Here is an 18,127-nt window from a genome sequence, read left to right on the forward strand (position 1 = left end):
GAAAATTACTAAAACCAAGCCATAATTTGAAACTTCCTGTCACTTTGGGGATAGTAGCATTCTTCCGTGCCTTATTTGCTGAAGGGAAGTTTCTTTAAACATGTTCCCTTAAGGTACATAATGTTTTCTATTTAATTGCTTTAGCAGCTTAACATGAGTACAATCCCACTTTAAAATGCAATAAGGGAAAATAAGGCGATTACAGTTTTCCACTGCCAGGGCCTAGGAGGAGCCAAGGCTGCAGAGGGCCTATTCCTGTGCTTGATCTGTGGTTTGGGAAATGTCAGGCTGAACCAGGAGCAGACAGCCTGCCTCCTGTTCATTAGTAGGAAGCAGTCAGCAGTAATCAATAAAGTACAAATAAAATACTAATATCATCTTAGAGGAAACAGTTTCCTATAAGGAGTCCCAGATGCTTAAAATCTGAGATTAGGGCTAAGATGCCTCAGTGGTTAAGGTGCTTGCCATGCAGATGTAAAGCCTGGAGTTGGGATCCCCAGAACCCCAGGAAATCTAGCATGTCTGTCATCCCAGCCAGAGGACTAGAGGAGGTTTCTTTTATGCCTGCATTCCCTGCCAGTTATGACTGTTAAAACAGAGGTCACTGTGACACTTGTTGAGCTAAAGAATACTCTGCCTGGTCTACAGAGCTAGTTCCAGGACAGGCTCCAAAACCACAGAGAATCCCTGTCTCGGGAAAAAAAAAAAAAAAGAATACTCTGCAAGATGGACACCTCAGCTGTAATAGGGAAGGACAAGTGGGAATTTGTGTAGGTTGAAGAAGATGAGTGATGTGTGAGTGGATGGGCAGTTGATTAAAGAGACATGATGGCTTGGGGGATTCTTGTAAAACTGATCTGACTGAATTCTATTTTTTTTTAAATATTTGTGTATGGGGACGGGTACTCATTTATGAGTGGCAGCATGGGAGTGCATGGTACACATATACAGATCAGAGGAAAACCTCAAGTGTCAGTCCCTATCTTCTGCCTTATTTGAGATAGGATCTCTTGTTCACTGGTGCTTATGCCAGGCTGGCTGGCCTGTGAGTTTCTGGGGATTCTGTCTCTATCTCCCTTCTCACTGTCAGAGCTCTGGGATTACAGATGCATTCTCCTGCATCCAGTTTTACATGGGTCTGGGGAACCTGTAGTGAGGAGCTGCAGGCTGTGTTCCTGCCGCCCGGCTCCTGGCTGCCTTGCTAGGTTATGGCCCAAAATAACGACACACAAACTGTATTCATATAAACACTGCTTGGCCCATTTCTATTAATGTGTGTAGCACCACGAGGTGCGCTTACCAGGAAGATTCTAGCCTACGTCCATCCTGGGTCGGAGCTTCATCGCGTCTGCCCTGGAGAGGAGCGGCCTGGCATCTGCCTCACTTCCTCTTCCTCCCAGCATTCTGTTCTGTTTACTTCACCCACCTATGTTCTAACCTATCAGGCCAAGCAGTTTCTTTATTGATTAACCAATGAAATCAACAGATTGATATGACACTCCCACATCAGGGACCTGAACTCAGGTCCTTCTCACTTTTGCTCACTGAGCCAGCTTCCTTCCCAGTCCCCTGACCCGGAAGGATTCTTGCCTTTAGGTTGCCAAGAATTTACACAGCCAATATAGAAGGAGGAGTTAGGTTAGATCACCAACTGACCACCTATCAAATGTGGAGGATCCTGATGACAGACACAGTGGGAATCTTCTGGGGTTGAGTGGCAGATCCGACAAGGGCAGGAGTATCTGAGAGCTAGGAGAAGCTGACTGAAATTTGGTCTTGCTGTACCCCTCCTATGCCTTTTTTTCTGTTGTTATTATTTGATTTAAGGCTGACAATTTTAAATACCTTTTATCAGGTTGTCAATCAATATAGTTTTTTTCACTTTTTTTTTTTTTTTTTTAGCCATAAAAGCATTTATTAAAAGGGGAGAAAAGGGGGAGGGAGGGAGGGAGGGAGGGAGAGATAGAGAGAGAGAGAGGGAGAGGGAGAGAGGGAGAGAGGGAGAGAGGGAAAGAGCCAGAGAGAGCGCGGCCACGCTGAAGAAAACAGAAGAAGGAGAGCCAAGATGTTTTTTTTTTTCACTTTTTATTTCACAATGTATGACATATACCTCTTTACTTATGAAATATTTGAAAATTGCTGGCCGACATCACACACCTTTAATCCCAGCACTTGGGAGACAGAGACAGGCGGATCTCTTTAAATTTGAAACCAGCCTGGTCTACAAAGCAAGTTCCAGGACAGGTTGCAAAGCTACAAAGAAACCCTTTCTCAAAAAAAAAAAAAAAAAAGAAAAGAAAAAAAGAAAAGAAAAAGAAAGGAAGAAAGAAAGAAAGGAAGAAAAAGAAAGATAGTTAGTTAGTTGAGGCCAGAGATATGACTCAGAATACCTTTCCGCTCTTGCAGAAGTTCAGTTCCCAGCACCTATACTGGGCATCTCATCATGAGATGTAACTCCCTCTTCTGGCTTCTGCAAGCACTTGGACATGTGGCATTCATTCTCTCTCTCTCTCTCTCTCTCTCTCTCTCTCTCTCTCTCTCTCTCTCTCTCTCACACACACACACACACACACACACACACACACACATAAAGAAAAACATTCCCAGATGGATGTGACAGTACACACTCCACTGTCAGGGGCCTGCATATTCTCATGGGCTTCATGGCCAACATGCTCTGTATAGCAAAACCCCATCTCAAACAAACAGTTAAAAATACTGTTTCTTTAAATAAGGTATATAGTATGTGGTCTCCACTAATTACCAAGGCTTTGACCTAACAGACAGATATTCATTTCAGTAAAATAAAACAGTTGTGAATTCTTGCTTTTTCTAAAACTACCACAAAGCCTGAGCCAGCATCACTAAGGCATTGATCCTTACCAGGGCCGCCACCACACACACCTACTAACATTGTAAGCAAATGCTTGTTCAGATCATTTAAAATCTGGCGGTGCAATGGCATTGATAGCTAGTTAAAATGAAATATAGTAAAAATGCATGTAGAATACTTTCTACAATGCCAACCTGGGTCATGGAGACATGACTCAGTTAAGAGCGAGTGCTGCTCTTCCAGAGAACCAGAGTTCAGTTCCCAGCACCAGCTATAAAGGCGCTGACACCTCTGGCTTCTGTGGGTATCCACACTTATATGCGTGCACATAATTAAAAATAAAACAAATCTTTGCAAAGCAAAATAAAATGCAAATCCATGCCATTGCTAATTTCAGAACCTGAAAGAATCCTTAGAGTTCACTTACTATGTAGGTATTTTGCATTCCAAATGCATTCGCTCCTAGAAATCAACATCTCAAATGGTGTTTCAGTTGCTGTGTCAGTCCTAGCTTATTTTATCTCTTTTAAGACTAATGTTTTTCTTTTTTTGAGACAGGTTTGACTAGCCTGGAACTCCATGTAAACCAGGCTAGCCTCAAATTCACAGAGCTCCACCAACCTCTGCCTCCTCCATGCTGTATCTGAGATCATATACTGCATACTCTGTAGAGACTTACGTTAGAGGAGTGCCGCTTGTTTGTCCTGGCTGCCCAGAACCAAAATAATCACACAAAACTGTATTAATTAAACCACTGCTTGGCCCATTGGCTCCAGCTTCTTATTGCCTACTCTTACATATTAATTTAACTCATTTCTATTAATCTGTGTATGGCCACATGGCTGTGGCTTACTGGCTAAAGTTTCGGCATCTGTCTCTGGCAGGGCAACATGGTGTCTCTCTTTTATCCTGCCTCCTTCCTCCCAGCATTCAGTCCAGTCCTCCCCGCCTAGCTCTGCTCTACCCCGCCCTGCTCTGCTATAGGCTCAAAGCAGTTCTTTATTCATTAATGGTAATCACAGCATACAGAGGGAAATTCCACATCAGGCCTAACTTTGGAAAAGCAGCTCTATGCATACATTGAATGTTTTAAGCGTATGTCTTTATGTGCATGCACACATATACATACAAATAACTTTGATTTACCTGTTGTGCAATTAACTCAAAACTCCATCCAATCATCATTTAAAAATTATTCGTCAGTGCTGGAGATAGATGGCTTAGCACTGGTTCTTCTAGAGATCCCAGGTTCAACTCCCAGCACCCACACGGCAGCTCACAACTGTCTGTAACTCCAGGTACAGGGGATCAGACACCCTCACACAGATAGAGATTCAGGAAAACACCAATGCACATAAAATAGAAATAAATTATTAAAAAATTATTCTTCAAATTGTATGTATGTATATAATATATCTTGATCATATCCACCCCCACTCCTCATTAAAGCTCCATAAGCTCCCCAAGGACATCTCCCTCCTGACATTAGCCCCTCCTTAAATATAACCCACTGAGTCCAGTTAGTGCTGCTCATAGGTGTGGAGCTACACACCAGTGCATGGGCAATCTACTGGTGGCTACAATCCCAAACATGGCTGCCTGCCTCCCAGCCATTAACTATCAGCAGAGCCTCACCTAGGTGTGGGGTCTCAGGTGTCCCTCCCTCATTCATGCTGGAGCTGTAACTGACTTGGTTATACAGGTAGCCACAACTCTTGTGAATTCACGTGTACCAGAGCTATGCCATGTCTGGAGCACAGCACTTTTATAACATTTCTTCATCCTCAGGCTCTTTTTATTCTTTCTGCCCCACCTTTTCTGAGCCTCGGGCTGAGGTGGGAATGGTAGGGCTTGACATGTGTGTGTATATAGGTATAGATATAGGTATAGATATAGATATAGATATAGGTCTCACTTGGGAAGAAGGCATGTCAGACCAGGTTACAACAATTGTTCCATTTGTAAATCTAGACTTGGATTGTAATGAATGTCCCCTTGACACATTCCAGCTTGGCATGTGCTTACTGAAAAGCTTATCCCAGTAAATATAGCTCTTTAGGCAAACATGCACTTTATTAAAGTGCTTCAGTTGCCATGACAACATATCTAGACTTTATAGCTGCTTGTTTTGAGAGAACTTCTTTTCCACTTTCTGAGGCACTGACATCTAAAGCTTTTGCCAACCTCCAGACTCACTATGTGATGAATTCCATTGTTCAGAAAACAGGCATGCAAAATACAGCAGAATAAACCTTTTGAAGATTTGTAATTAATACATATAAATTTTAGGTAGGCATTTTTCAAATTTTTAATTTAAAGATTACTAAAGCTATGTTAACAATGGAAAATAATCACTTCAAAAGTAAGTCCCGTACCGTTAACTGTCACTTCCAGTTCCTGTGAAAGCTGAGTGCTGGCCTTTGTTTTGTGCTAATTCGTTCAGTCTCAGCCTTGCTTCTGTGGCATCTTAGTTTGCATTACAGCTTCCCTTTTAGTGCCAGCCGTGTCAATTTACTTGCCAATAGCCTTGATAAAAACGTCACCTCCTTATGTCTCTGCCCCCTCCCCAGATGCAAACCTGTCTCTTATTCCCATCCTTCCATCCAAGTGGTATAATTTTACTAACTTTTAAAGTTATGCTAATTTTGTTCTGATCAGTATTCACTACATATGTTATTAGACCCATGTTTAAAATATTTTCAGGTAAGCCTTGGGATATACTGTTAGTTTGTTTTATGCCATGTAATATTCTAATATGTTATATAATACTTAAATCAGGGCAGCATGTAGTGCCTTGTCATTTTTTATGGTGAAAACATTTAAAATTCCTTCTCTAGCTCTAGCTTTTTGAAATATGCACGTCGGTATCCACAGCTGCGTAGTAGCAGCACACCAGAATGTCTTGCTTTGTTCTAATTTATTGAGCTTTCTTTTCTCTGTGACTCATTTTATTTTCTTTCAAGATTGTCACCATCCTTTTTTCCCCTCCCCTCCTTCTTCCCCCTCCTTCTCCTCTTCTTCCTATTCCCTCCCTTTTCCTTCTTCTCTTCCTCCTCCTCTTCTTCCCTTCCTCCCTCTCTCCCTTCCTTCTTTTCTAATGTCTAGATATCAAGCCTAGAAATTTGTAAACACTAGGAAAATATGTGCTTTGTCCCTGAATTATATGCCCAGTCTTTCAGTATCTATTAATATAACTTTATTTTAATACTCACAATTTTTTTTTTTTTTTTTTTTTTTTTTTTTTTTTTTGGTTTTTTGAGACAGGGTTTCTCTGTGGTTTTGGAGTCTGTCCTGGAACTAGCTCTTGTAGACCAGGCTGGTCTCGAACTCACAGAGATCCGCCTGTCTCTGCCTCCCGAGTGCTGGGATTAAAGGCATGCGCCACCACCGCCCGGCTAATACTCACAATTTTTATGCACTGTGCCTTCTCCCTGATTCACTTGTGTGCATCTATGGCACAACATTTGAGACTGGAACATTTATAAACAATGTACAATTATCTAGCTCACAGTTCTGGAGGCTGGACATGAGTGTAGAAACCTCATAACCTTTTTGACCCTGCCACTCACCACTGTTGCATTGGGGATTACACGCCCAGTCTATCTTTTTTGAGCTCGCCTTCACACCCTACTGCTTACCCTCAGTGCAGGATTCCACTCATTCCTGTTTTACCCCCATCTGAACAATATATTCCAGTTTTCTGCCAGCATGGGTGCTGTCTGTACCTGTGGCATGGAACATATATGTTCAGGATGAGGCCCAAGCTGTGCACAGCCCCCTACTTCTACATTTCCTTAGCTTGTCCCTGTTCTAGCTCCCCCTCACCCTATCCCTCCTGGGCCTTTTACATGGCGGCTGTAGGAGAAACCAGGTACTCCTGTGTATCCCATATTGCCAGCCTAGGATCTCCCAGGATGGAGAATCAGTTACCAGGCATCATGTACTTCTTAACTTCCTAGATTTTGCTCTTGACTTTGGGCTTGTGTCCTTTGCCCTTCTTAGACTAAGAAGGAGTAGGCTTGAGTGAGTTCAGCCTGACATCTTTATCCAAAATTTCTGAGTAACCAAATTTTTGTCATTCGTTTATTAAAACATTTATTTTAACTTTATTTATATATGTGTATGTGCCTCTATATGTGTATGTGTATGTTCATGTTTGTGCATGCACTTAGGAGCCTGTGGGCAATAAGAGGGCATCATACACCCTGGAGCTACAGGTGCTTGTGAGCCACATAGTGTACATGCTGGGAAACAGTACTTGGGTTCTCTGTACGAGCAAGCACTCTTAATCAGTGAACCATTTTTCCAGCCCCTCTCCTTTTTTATTTATTTGTTTATTTTTAATTCTTGAACTCACTGTATAACCCAGGCTAGTCGTAAACTTGTAATCTTTCTGGCTCAGCCTCCTAGAATTGCAGGCATATACTACCACAATCAACCAGTAACAGCTAAAGGATAGTATATTCATATTTTAAGTTTAAGTCACCCCTTCCTTATTTCTTACTCTTGCTGGATAACTTGGAGAGACTTTACCTAAGAATGCCGATTCAATGTTAATTTTCATGATGTTTATTCTTTCTACATCAATTCCTCCATTTCATTCTGTTATCTTAGTCCTCCCTCTTGTGCTCTTGAGCCTGTCTCTTCAGGTTCTTCCAGAACTTTCTTGTTTTATCATGATTTCTATTACTATGATCAGACAGCATGACCAAAAGCATCTTGGGGAGGAAAGCGTTCTTTTCACCTTACAGCTTCTAAGTCTGGTAAGTAAGGTGTGTATCTAGTCCACGATGCCTCCCCCTTGCCGTGGAGCTGCGGGGAGATGAGCTGCACCCCCAGCACAGGTTGCCTGCCATGATGCTCTGCCTTCCCAGTACTCGGAGCTGACCGGGGACTGGGAGGAAACTTGGCACCAAAATAATTTTCCTATGCTTTAAATGGATTTCTCCGCGCATTTTGTCCCTCCAGCACACCAAACAGCAGCGCGCGTACTCGGGTAGCTTTTCCACAGGCTGCCCGAGGGCGCCAGCTAGAGGCGCGGAGATGTGGTCTGAAGATGCTTCCTGGGGTCGGGAGCTTTCTGATTTCCCTTTATTAAAGTGACACTGTGCTTTATTACAAATTTTGATGATGTTACTAAAACCTGACTTTATATTCAGGCAGGTGCAGTGAAGGACTATATTAAGATGCTGCTCCAGAATGAGTCACTTAAATTTCTGGTCTTTGCTCACCATTTAACTATGCTCCAAGCTTGCACAGAAGCAGTCATCGAAAGCAAGGTATTGTGACTTTTTTTTATAAAACAATTTTTAGAATGCATATTTTCACCGTACTGAAAATCACTTTTAGTCCCATGATTTATGTGGATGATGTTTTTATAATATATTGTTTTATCAATAATTGAATATTTTCTTACAAATTTTAGTAATATTATATTAATACCATGGTATATTGTTTTCTTCTTTATATCAATCTTAAATTTTCCTTTGTCCAGTTTATCTGAGTTGACGAAGCTATTCTGTCCTGACTCCCTAAGGGAGACCTTCCCTGTTCCTGGAGATAGCACACAAGAGTGGTATGATTGCAGACACACCTAAATGTCGCGAATGGGAGAGAACACAGTGATGAAAATCACGGTCCCCAAACTTTCAGACCTTTTAAGCTCACGGGCCATATACTCTATGGGAAGTTGTCGTTACAAATGAGTATGGACCCATTAAAGCACATGGTTCATGTGAGTGGCCCACTCAGTTGACCAGGCCGTACCCGCAAGGTCAGTGATCTTCCCGGAATCCTCTGAGACCCACTTCAGTTTCCAGTATTCACATCAGAGATGGCATCTCCCATTGTTCATTTCAAAGCTTTGCCTGCCATCTGCCCTGTGTGTGCTTGGGGCTTGCACAGGTGTGTGGCAGCAGCTGCAAGAAACATCCTGGCAACTGGTGTGAACCTTGCACACCTGGAGCAATACAGCCAGTACAGCCAGTGTTTTCAAAGACAGAACTAAACCGTGCTAGTCGTTAGCTAGTGTGTTTGTAATACGTTCTGGTGTCTTCCTTCACAGACAGGTTTATGATAGCATAGTGTGATGTCTTAACGTGAAAGGTTCTATTGATTTTCACTCTGAGAAAGACTTCGTTAACCTTACAAGTAATTTTTAAGTCATTGAAAAGAATAGATTCCTATTACTTTCCCATTCTGAATTTATTTAATCGTAGATTTCCTAGATTCTTTTTTTTTATTATTATTATGTATACAACATTCTGCTCCACGTATGCCCGTATGCCAGAGGAGGGTGCCAGATCTCAATTCAGATGGTTGTGAGCCACCATGTGGTTGCTGGGAATTGAACTCAGGACCTTTGGAAGAGCAGCCAGTGCTCTTAACCACTGAGCCATCTCTCCAGCCCCTTTTTTTTAATTTTTATTCTTTTTTAATTAAAATTTCCACCTGCTCCCCGTTTCCCATTTCCCTCCCCCTCCTCCCACATATTGCCCCTCCCCCACTCCCCCCCATTCCCACTCCTCTTCTCCTCCCCCCACTCCATTCCCCCTCCCTCTCGATACTGAAGAGCAGTCCAAATTCCTTGCTCTGGAGGAAGACCAAGGTCCTCCCACTTCTATCTAGGTCCAGGAAGGTGAGTGTCCAAACAGGCTAAGCTCCCACAAAGCCAGTTCATGTATCAGGATCGAAACCTAGTGCCATTGTCCTTGGCTTCTCATCAGCCTTCATTGTCCGCCATGTTCAGAGAGTCCAGTTTCAACCCATGCTTATTCAGTCCCAGTCCATCTGGCCTTGGTGGGCTCCCAATAGATCAGTTCCACTGTCACAGTGGGTGGGTGCACCCCTCGTGGTCCTGACTTCCTTGCTCATGTTCTCCCTCCTTCTGCTCCTCATTTGGACCTTAAGAGCTCAGACCGTTGCTCCAAATTGGGTCTCAGTTTCTATCTCGATCCATCGCCAGATGAAGGTTCTAAGGTGATATGCAAGATATTCATCAGTATAGGATAGGGTCATTTCAGGTTCCCTCTCCTCAGTTGCCCAAGGTACCAGCTGGGGACATCTCCCTGGACACCTGCGAGCCCCTCTAGAGTCAAGTCTCTTGCCAACCCTAAGATGGCTCCCTTAGTTAGGATATATACTTCGCTGCTCCCGTATCTACCCTTCCTATATTTAATCGTAGATTTCCTAGATTCTGACCCGGGCGCAGCGGTTCGCTCTTTTGCTGATGTGCTGGTTTCTCACTCTGCTTTGCAGTTAAAAATGTAGCTGTTCATGGAGCAAGATGGATTTCTCTCCATCTTCCCACACTCTGACCAAGGGTTTTCTTTAGAAAGATCTGTAAGGGATACTGAGTGGTTCATTGGTCAGGTTATGTATGCTTTGTGAAGAAGCAAAGTTACTAATTTAGGGCCAGTGAGAGGACTCAGTGAGTAGTTTGCTTTGTGAGCATGAGGAACCAGGACATAGTTGCTGTCCTAATCCCAGCACTCCTACTGTGATATGGGAAACAAGACAGGAGCACCCTGCTAGCCTGCTGTGCACGGTGGAAAAACCAGCGACTCCCTTCAGACAAGGTGGAAAGCCAGGACCAACCCTTGAGGTTGTTTTCTGACCTCCACCTCCACACTGGGGCAACCACTTACCCACACTCACACATATGTCCAGGTATGTAGGGTTTTGTTTGGTTTTGTTTTGTTTTTAAGAATCATTTAATGATACTTGGACAGTTTGATTTGGAAATTAGGGCTTAACTTTTCTTTTCTTTTGGCTTTTCAAGACAGGGTCTCCCTGTGTAGTCCTGGATGTCTTAGAACTCACTCTGTAGACCAGGCTGGCCTTGAACATAGAGATCCACTGTCTCTGCCTCTCAAGTGCTGGGAATTAAAGATGTGTGCCACACTGTGCTGCAGACTGACAGCTTAACTTATTTTTGTGAGGCTGGATTTGTTCTTTTTAGCTATTTCTAACACACGACTCTTTTCACAGCAGAAATTGTTCTTGAAGACAAGTCTGTTCAATTTAACACTTAATGAGTCTCCGTTTTTTAAAGGTGTCTGTGGGTGTCGTAATTCCTCTCTTCAATGGATACAGTCATCTCACATAGTTCTTTCGAGTTTAATAATGTGGAAAAAGAGGTCATGAATGGTAGATTTAGAGTATTACTTTCCCAAGTAATGTTTGGTTGTGTTTCAGAAACACTTATACCAGTCTCCGCACTTCCCTAATACCTGAATAAAATCATCTCTCCTCTCACATCTACTTTTCATTTTATTCTGAAGTAACTAATCCTGTGACCCTAAAGTTACTCTTACCTACTGCCTAAAGTTTGCCTCTGAACTTTGATAGAATTTTACTGAAGGAACATTTGCTTTATTAAAAAATATTTATAGAGCTTCTGTTGCATAAAAGCAATTGCCCTTGGCATTGTTGGCTATCTTAGTTACTTTTCTATTACTGTATAAAGACAGCATGACCAAGGCAATTTATAGGAAAAGAGTTATTGAGCTTACAGTTTCAGGGGTTGAGTCCATGACCATTATACCAGAGAGCATGGTGGCAGGCAGGCACGGTGCTGGAGCAGTAGCCAAGAGCCTACATGTTGAGACAACCACAAGGCAGAGAGAAAGCTAACCTGGGAATGGTGTGGATTGTGAAACCTTCAAACCCACCCCTCACCATTGACACACCTCCTGCAACATGGCCACGCCTCCCAGTGCTTCCCAAACAGTCTCACCAACAGGGGCCAAACGTTCAGAAATGTGAATCTCTAGGGACTATTCTCTTTCAGACCACCACAGTGGAATTAAGATGCATTAAACATAGCTGGGCTGTGGTGGAACACCACTTTAATCCCGGCACTTGGGAGGCAGAGGCAGGAAGGTCTCTGTGAGTTCGAGGCAAGTCTGGTCTACAAGAGCTAGTTCCAGGACAGGCTCCAAAGCTATACAGACCTGGTCTCAAGGAAAAAAAAAGTGCATTAAATGCATTAAACAGCCTATCTTCAAGTAGGCTAAAAAGTCAGAAATAGGGGTAGGCAAGATGGTTCAGCTTGTCGCCAAACCTGATAACCTGAGTTCAGTCACTGAAACCCACATGGTAGAAGGAGAGAAGCAGCTCCTGTAAATTGTCCTCTGACCTCCATATATGTACGTGTGCGTGCCCAAACACACACACACACACACACACATTTATATAAAAAGTTTTAAGTAAGAAGTTGCTATATTCTGTTATTTCTTACTGTGTGACATTTCCTGATGTGCCATTTTAACCAGTTTGTATCTTTATATGACTACTAAAATAAGGTATAAAATATATAGAATAAGAAGGCTGCCTAGGGCTTGTCTAATTTTGCCATTACCCTTATTCTAGGCTCGTTACATCAGGATAGATGGAAGTGTTCCATCTTCAGAAAGGATTCACCTGGTTAATCAGTTTCAGAAGGACCCCGATACTCATGTGGCTATTCTGAGCATTCAGGCTGCTGGCCAGGTAAGAGACTCAGGTCTAAGTCTGATAAGAAAGTGTCATGAAAATAACAAAGAGTCCATTAATGCTAATTTTGGTTTATAAAATTGTATTTTATATATGGATGCTTGCTCTAATAAGTTCTATGTCAGAGTGCTAGAAAACATAAGAGGGCAGCCTCTTATTTTTATTCTTTGAAAACTTCATGCATGTATTGTAGTCATGTCTGCCCCTTATCCCCTTCTCTTAGCTCCTCTCACCCTCATCTAATGCATCTCCTTCCTAAATACCCCACTGACTGTCCAGTTAGTGCTGCTCTTGTGCACATGCGTGCGGAGTCAGCCACTGGGCATGGGCCTCCTACCGTTGACCACCTGAACCACAAAGAACAGTAACTCAGGTTGTCCTCTGGCCTCAGTGCATGCACACACTTAATTAATTAGTGTAATTTTATCATGCAGATTCTTTTGCCTTGCACAATAATTGTCCCCCAAAGTCCTTAGGGCCACATCCCTTCTAGCAGTTTGTTTTTCTTTTTTTGTTTGTTGTTTGAAATAAGGTTTCACTTTATTATGCCGTGCTGACCTGGAACTCACTATGTAGACCAGGCTGGCCTTGGGCTCACAGGGATCTACTTGCCTTTGCCTCTCAGAGTGCTAGGATTAAAAGCATACACCACCACATCTGGCTTCTTCCAGAATTTTCTACTCCAAGCAATGATCTCACCTTTTTTTACTTTAAGACAGGGTTTCTCTGTGTAATAGCCCTGGCTGTCCTGAAACTCACTTTTTAGATAAGGCTGGCCTCTAACTCAAAGAAATCCTTCTGTCTCTGCCTCCCCAGGGCTGGAATTAAAGACATGCGCCATCATGCCCAGCCCCCAAACAAGGACCTCAGATTCAAATCTGTAGTCCAATTGGCTTCCTGGGAAGGAAGGTACATTGCCTCTCAGTAAACAGCAGTTAGTTCATGGCCCCAGCTAACTACAAGGGCATCTGGGACGAGCAGTCTTTAGTCCTTGTCTTAGTTACTTTTCTATTGCTGTGACAAAATACCATTGCCAAGGCAATTTATTTAAAAAAGGAAGGAAGGAAGGAAGGAAGGAAGGAAGGAAGGAAGGAAGGAAGGAAGGAAGGAAGGAAGGAAGGAAGGAAGGCTGTAATTTGGAAATTTGGAGCTTATGCTTCCGGAGGGTTATATTCCATGATCATCATGGCAGGGAGCACAGGCGCAGGCAGGCAGGCATGGTGCTGGAGCAGTAGCTGAGAGCTTACATCCTGATCCACGGGCACAAAGCAGAGATTAAACTGGGAATGGCATGGCCTTTTGAAACCTCAAAGCCTGACACACTTCTTTCAACAAGGCCATACCTCCTAACCTTTCCAAACAGTTTATATGAGCCGATAGGGGTCATTCCTATTCAGACCATCACATTCCAGGTTGCCCATGGAGAGTAAGGTGTCATGTTAAAAAGATCTAGGAAAGTAAGTATTACATAAAGGAGTGGCAGTTATAGCCTCACTGTGCAAGAGAGGATCATTTTGGATTTATGCTGTTTTTATGTTTTGATGTGAATGTCTAAACCATATCATTTCATTTAGCATGGGGGAGGCTAACTGGCATACACCTGTTATATGTTAAAAAGCAGTTTTACCCAGCTAGTTGAGGTCTATAAAATTCTGTGTATAGAAAAAGTGTTTAGGACCCACGAGGAGTTGTCTCAGTATTTCCTTATGTTGGATTAAGCTTCCTAAAATCTGACATATTTATCAGTTAGAATATTCTAGCCATACAGAATTTTACCAAGAACCTAAAATTAGATATGGGTGATTGTCCCTGTCAGGAGACATGATAAGTAAGACGAAACCAGACAGGAAAGGCAGGGCTTAAAATATGATTAAAAATAAATGACAGTTTGAAATTAAGAATGTACAGGGCACTCATATTTTATTCAGGGTAGTGCTCCTGAAGCGCTTACATAAGTCAACGCTTGTATACTTGAAGACTAATATGCTTGTAAGAACAAAAGGAAGAAGCAAGGGTGTTGTCCTGGCTGATATCTCATACTGTAGACTGACTACTTCTTAGAATGATAGTGATCTTGCAAGCATGGTCATGTGTGAGTCTCAGGGGTCTGGAATTGTAGCTCCAGAATCATTTACCTTGTTTTTAGGTGGTTTGTTTCTTTTTTTCTTTGTTTCTCTATTTTGGGGTTTTTGAGACAGGGTTTCTCTATGTTTCGCTCTCTGTCCAGGAACTCACTAGTAGAGCAGGCTGCCTCTGCCTTCTGAGCGCTAGGATTAAAGCGCACGCCACCATGCTGGGCTTTTGCATCTGGTGTTGTTGAGACATGGTATTGAGGGTGGGGCTCCCCAGTTAGTCTAGGCAATGAATCCCAGGACTCTGTCCATCTCAACCTCCCGAGTGCTAGAATTACAAGTGCACACCTCCACACTCAGCTTTTATTTTTTTTTCGGTTTGGTTTTTTTTTGGTTTTTTTCGAGACAGGGTTTCGCTGTGGTTTTGGAGCCTGTCCTGGAACTAACTCTTGTAGACCAGGCTGGTCTCGAACTCACAGAGATCCGCCTGCCTCTGCCTCCCGAGTGCTGGGATTAAAGGCGTGCGCCACCACCGCCCGGCTTCAGCTTTTTATGTGGGTTCTGAGAACCATCCCTCATAGAAGCTCTAGTTCTTGTGAACAACATGAATTAAACCATATTTCTAAAGCGAGGTAGACTTTTTGTCGTCTGCCCACACCTTTGGCTGTATGCATGCTTCAGAGCTCACTCAGCCCACCACTGTAGGAGCTGTGCGTCCTGACACATTTTCATGGATTGGATGTGAAGTAAGACTTAATGTTTTCCCGCCACAGTATTTCATGTTCATGTAAACGGCAGTCGCACAGAGAATACAGCAGCTGCACGACACACTGAGACTAGTGGCAATAAACTCGAGGGTCTTAGAGTTGTCGCATGGGAGATTTCACAGGAGGAAATTGCTTGGCTAGAGACATGTTCCTCTCACTTTCCAGCACAGTGGATTGAATTAAATGAAGAGCGTGTCAGTGCTTGATGCCTAGTTGCCATGGATACCATGCGCTACAAATCATATTCTCTTTTATAATGTATTTCGTTAGATTTTTCCAGCAGTAAAGTGAATCAGACTCTTCCAAGGGATAAAGTTGGTTTTGTTTGTATGTTCAGTGCCCATAAACCTGCCTATTGAAATGTCTTTAAATATGTTTCTCGTAGCTCACTTGAATATTTTGCAATAAGAAGCCTTCATCTGCCGTTCATGAATTAGATCTTCTTAATTTGTCTTACATCGCATGACTCACTTGTGTTAAGTTTTAGTGTTCTAGTTTCATCTCTGTTGCTGTGATAAAAACACTTTGGCCAGAAGCAATTTAGGGGAAGAAAGGATTTACTTCAGCTTACAGGTTATAGTCCGTCATTCAGGAAGGTCAAGCAGGGCTTGAAGGAGGAACACTGCTGCCTTACTCACTCGTGCTCAGCTGGCTTCCAAAGCCAGGGACCGCCTGCCCAGGGGACGGTGCCACCACAGCGGGCTGAGCCCTCTTATGTTAGTAACAGTCAGGATGATCCCACAGGCCAGGCTGACCTGAGCAGTCACTCAATTGTCTTCTCCCTTCTCAGATGACTACTTTCTGTCAAGCTGACAGTTAAAGCTGACTAGAACTCTTACTTCCTCTCCTTTTAATGTGTTCAGGAAGGCTTTATATTACACGTGAGTTTCGTGCTCTGTGTATGTATCTCATGCTCAGCTTATTTGTGCCTCAGTTACTTTGCTTTGTTTTGCTCAGGGTCTAACGTTTACTGCTGCAAGTCACGTTGTCTTCGCTGAGTTGTACTGGGACCCTGGACATATCAAACAAGCTGAAGACCGCGCTCATCGAATTGGACAGTGCAGTTCTGTGAATGTTCACTATCTTATTGCAAACGGTACTCTGGACAGCCTAATGTGGGCGCTGCTGAATCGAAAGGTAGTGCTTGAGTTCTAATGGTCTGTGTACCACATGGGTTAGGAGGCTGGATTTTAATGTGTCCAGGCAAAGGCTACTTACGTATACCAGAATAACAGTAGTAGAGACTAAGATGATAAAGGACTCAATTGGTCCTTCATTACTTGAAGCGCCATACCAAGGCATCACTTTCCAAGCTTGGCTTTTTTTTTTTTTTTTGTAGTATCAAACAATTTTAATTTTTTAGTGTTTACATTTTTTTATTGATTTTTATTGAGCTCTACATTTTCCTCTACTCGCCTCCATGCCTCTCCCCTCCCCTTCAACCCTATCCCAATGGTCCCAATTTACTCAGAAGATTTTGTCTTTTTCTACTTCCCTTGGCTATTTTTTTCCAAGCCCCTCCCTTTTTATTTTCATTTTTTAAAGAAGCTTTTTTTCTTCTTTTTTCTCTTTCTTTCTTTCTTTTTTTGTTTTTTGAGACAAGGTTTCTCAGTGTATTCTCAGTGTATCAGTCCTGGCTGTCCTGGAATTCACTTAGTAGACCAGGCTATCCTCAAACTCAGAGATCCACCTGCCTCTTGAGTGCTGGAATTAAAGGCGTGCAACCACCACCATCCAGCCAAGAAGATTTATTTTTAGCTCTGTTGTCTGGGTGTATGCATGCATGCATGTCCGTGTTGGGGTGTGTACACATGCATGCAGGTGTCCATGGAGGCCAGGCAAAAGCATCAGTTTCCCTGGAGTTGGAGTTACAAAGGCTGTGGGTTCAAGGAGCCAACTGTGGGTGCTCTGCTAGAGCTTTTAACTTCTGAGTCCTCCCTCTCGCTCCTCTGGAAGCCCTTTGTCTACTGTTTCCTGTTCCTCCTGATTTTCTCATGTGCTAAGGTTGACTCAGGGCCTCGACTGTGCCTCACACATGCTTCAAGTGTTTTCACGGCTGCTCCTGCTGCTGTAGAAGCGAGGCGAGGATCCCCAACTTGCCTTGGTAGTCTCCCTTGTTTGGTTTTGTAGCCAGGCAGTGCTGTGCTGCAGGTCTGTGCAGGTGAGGAAGACTGACAGGCTGCCCTCGCTCTGTCCCATTGCCTGTGAGTGCTTGCTTCCCAGCTGACACTGTTTCTACGGATGCAGTCCTGTCTGCTTCTCACTCTTATTAAGGTGGCTGATTAAATTTGCGTTCTTGTCCATGCCAGCTGTTATTTCGCATGGCCTCTTGGACATACCTCAATGTTCTTTGCAAAACATTTTTTCTCATTTGCACAGTCTTGATGGGCCAAGAATTTTCCAAAATTGAAATTGTTACTTTTTTGCTTAACAATTTTGTCTGTATTTATCTTTTCTGTTTACCCCATGTAGTCAGAAGGAGCCATACTGCCCCTTTAGCACGTCCTCGGAAATCTCAGAGAGATGTAGTTTTATTGCTTGCAAGTTCTTTGAGAAATAACTAGAACATTGTCCCCGCAGTTAAGTTCTTGGCTTTTGAATAAAGTGACCTTTCCTCCGGTTTCCAATAGCGTGTTTTTCATTTCCATCTGAAACCTTATCAGAACGGCCTTTGCAATCTGTATTCCATCAACATTCTGTTCGTGATTATGTGGGTGTTCTTTAAGAAGAGAGATGCTTGCTCTGTTGCTCTCCTTGTTGACTGGAAATACCTTTAAATTTCCATTTGTGGAATTTCCCAGCATGCGTACTTAAACTCCCAGCCTCTACCCATTACCTACTTTGTAAACACTCGCACACCTCCAGGCAGCAACCACACTTTTGGAGCACCAACTTCTGTATAAGTAATTTGAGCTACTACAATAAACTACCATAGAAATAAACAGAAATGTAGTCTGTTG

General features: G+C 42.9%; 1 protein-coding gene across 2 annotated transcripts in view; it reads left to right on the plus strand.

Annotated features, from left to right (window-relative positions):
• Zranb3 (zinc finger RANBP2-type containing 3) overlaps positions 1-18,127 on the plus strand; it is a 162,927-nt gene that overhangs the window by 111,312 nt on the left and 33,488 nt on the right. For both annotated transcript variants that reach the window (XM_057770825.1, XM_057770827.1), the window contains exons 9-11: positions 7,993-8,112; positions 12,206-12,325; positions 16,125-16,304. In XM_057770825.1, coding sequence (XP_057626808.1) covers positions 7,993-8,112; positions 12,206-12,325; positions 16,125-16,304 — 420 coding nt within the window. The remainder of the gene's footprint in view (positions 1-7,992; positions 8,113-12,205; positions 12,326-16,124; positions 16,305-18,127) is intronic.

This window comes from Chionomys nivalis, chromosome 5, assembly GCF_950005125.1.
Source record: "Chionomys nivalis chromosome 5, mChiNiv1.1, whole genome shotgun sequence".
NCBI lineage: Eukaryota > Metazoa > Chordata > Mammalia > Rodentia > Cricetidae > Chionomys > Chionomys nivalis.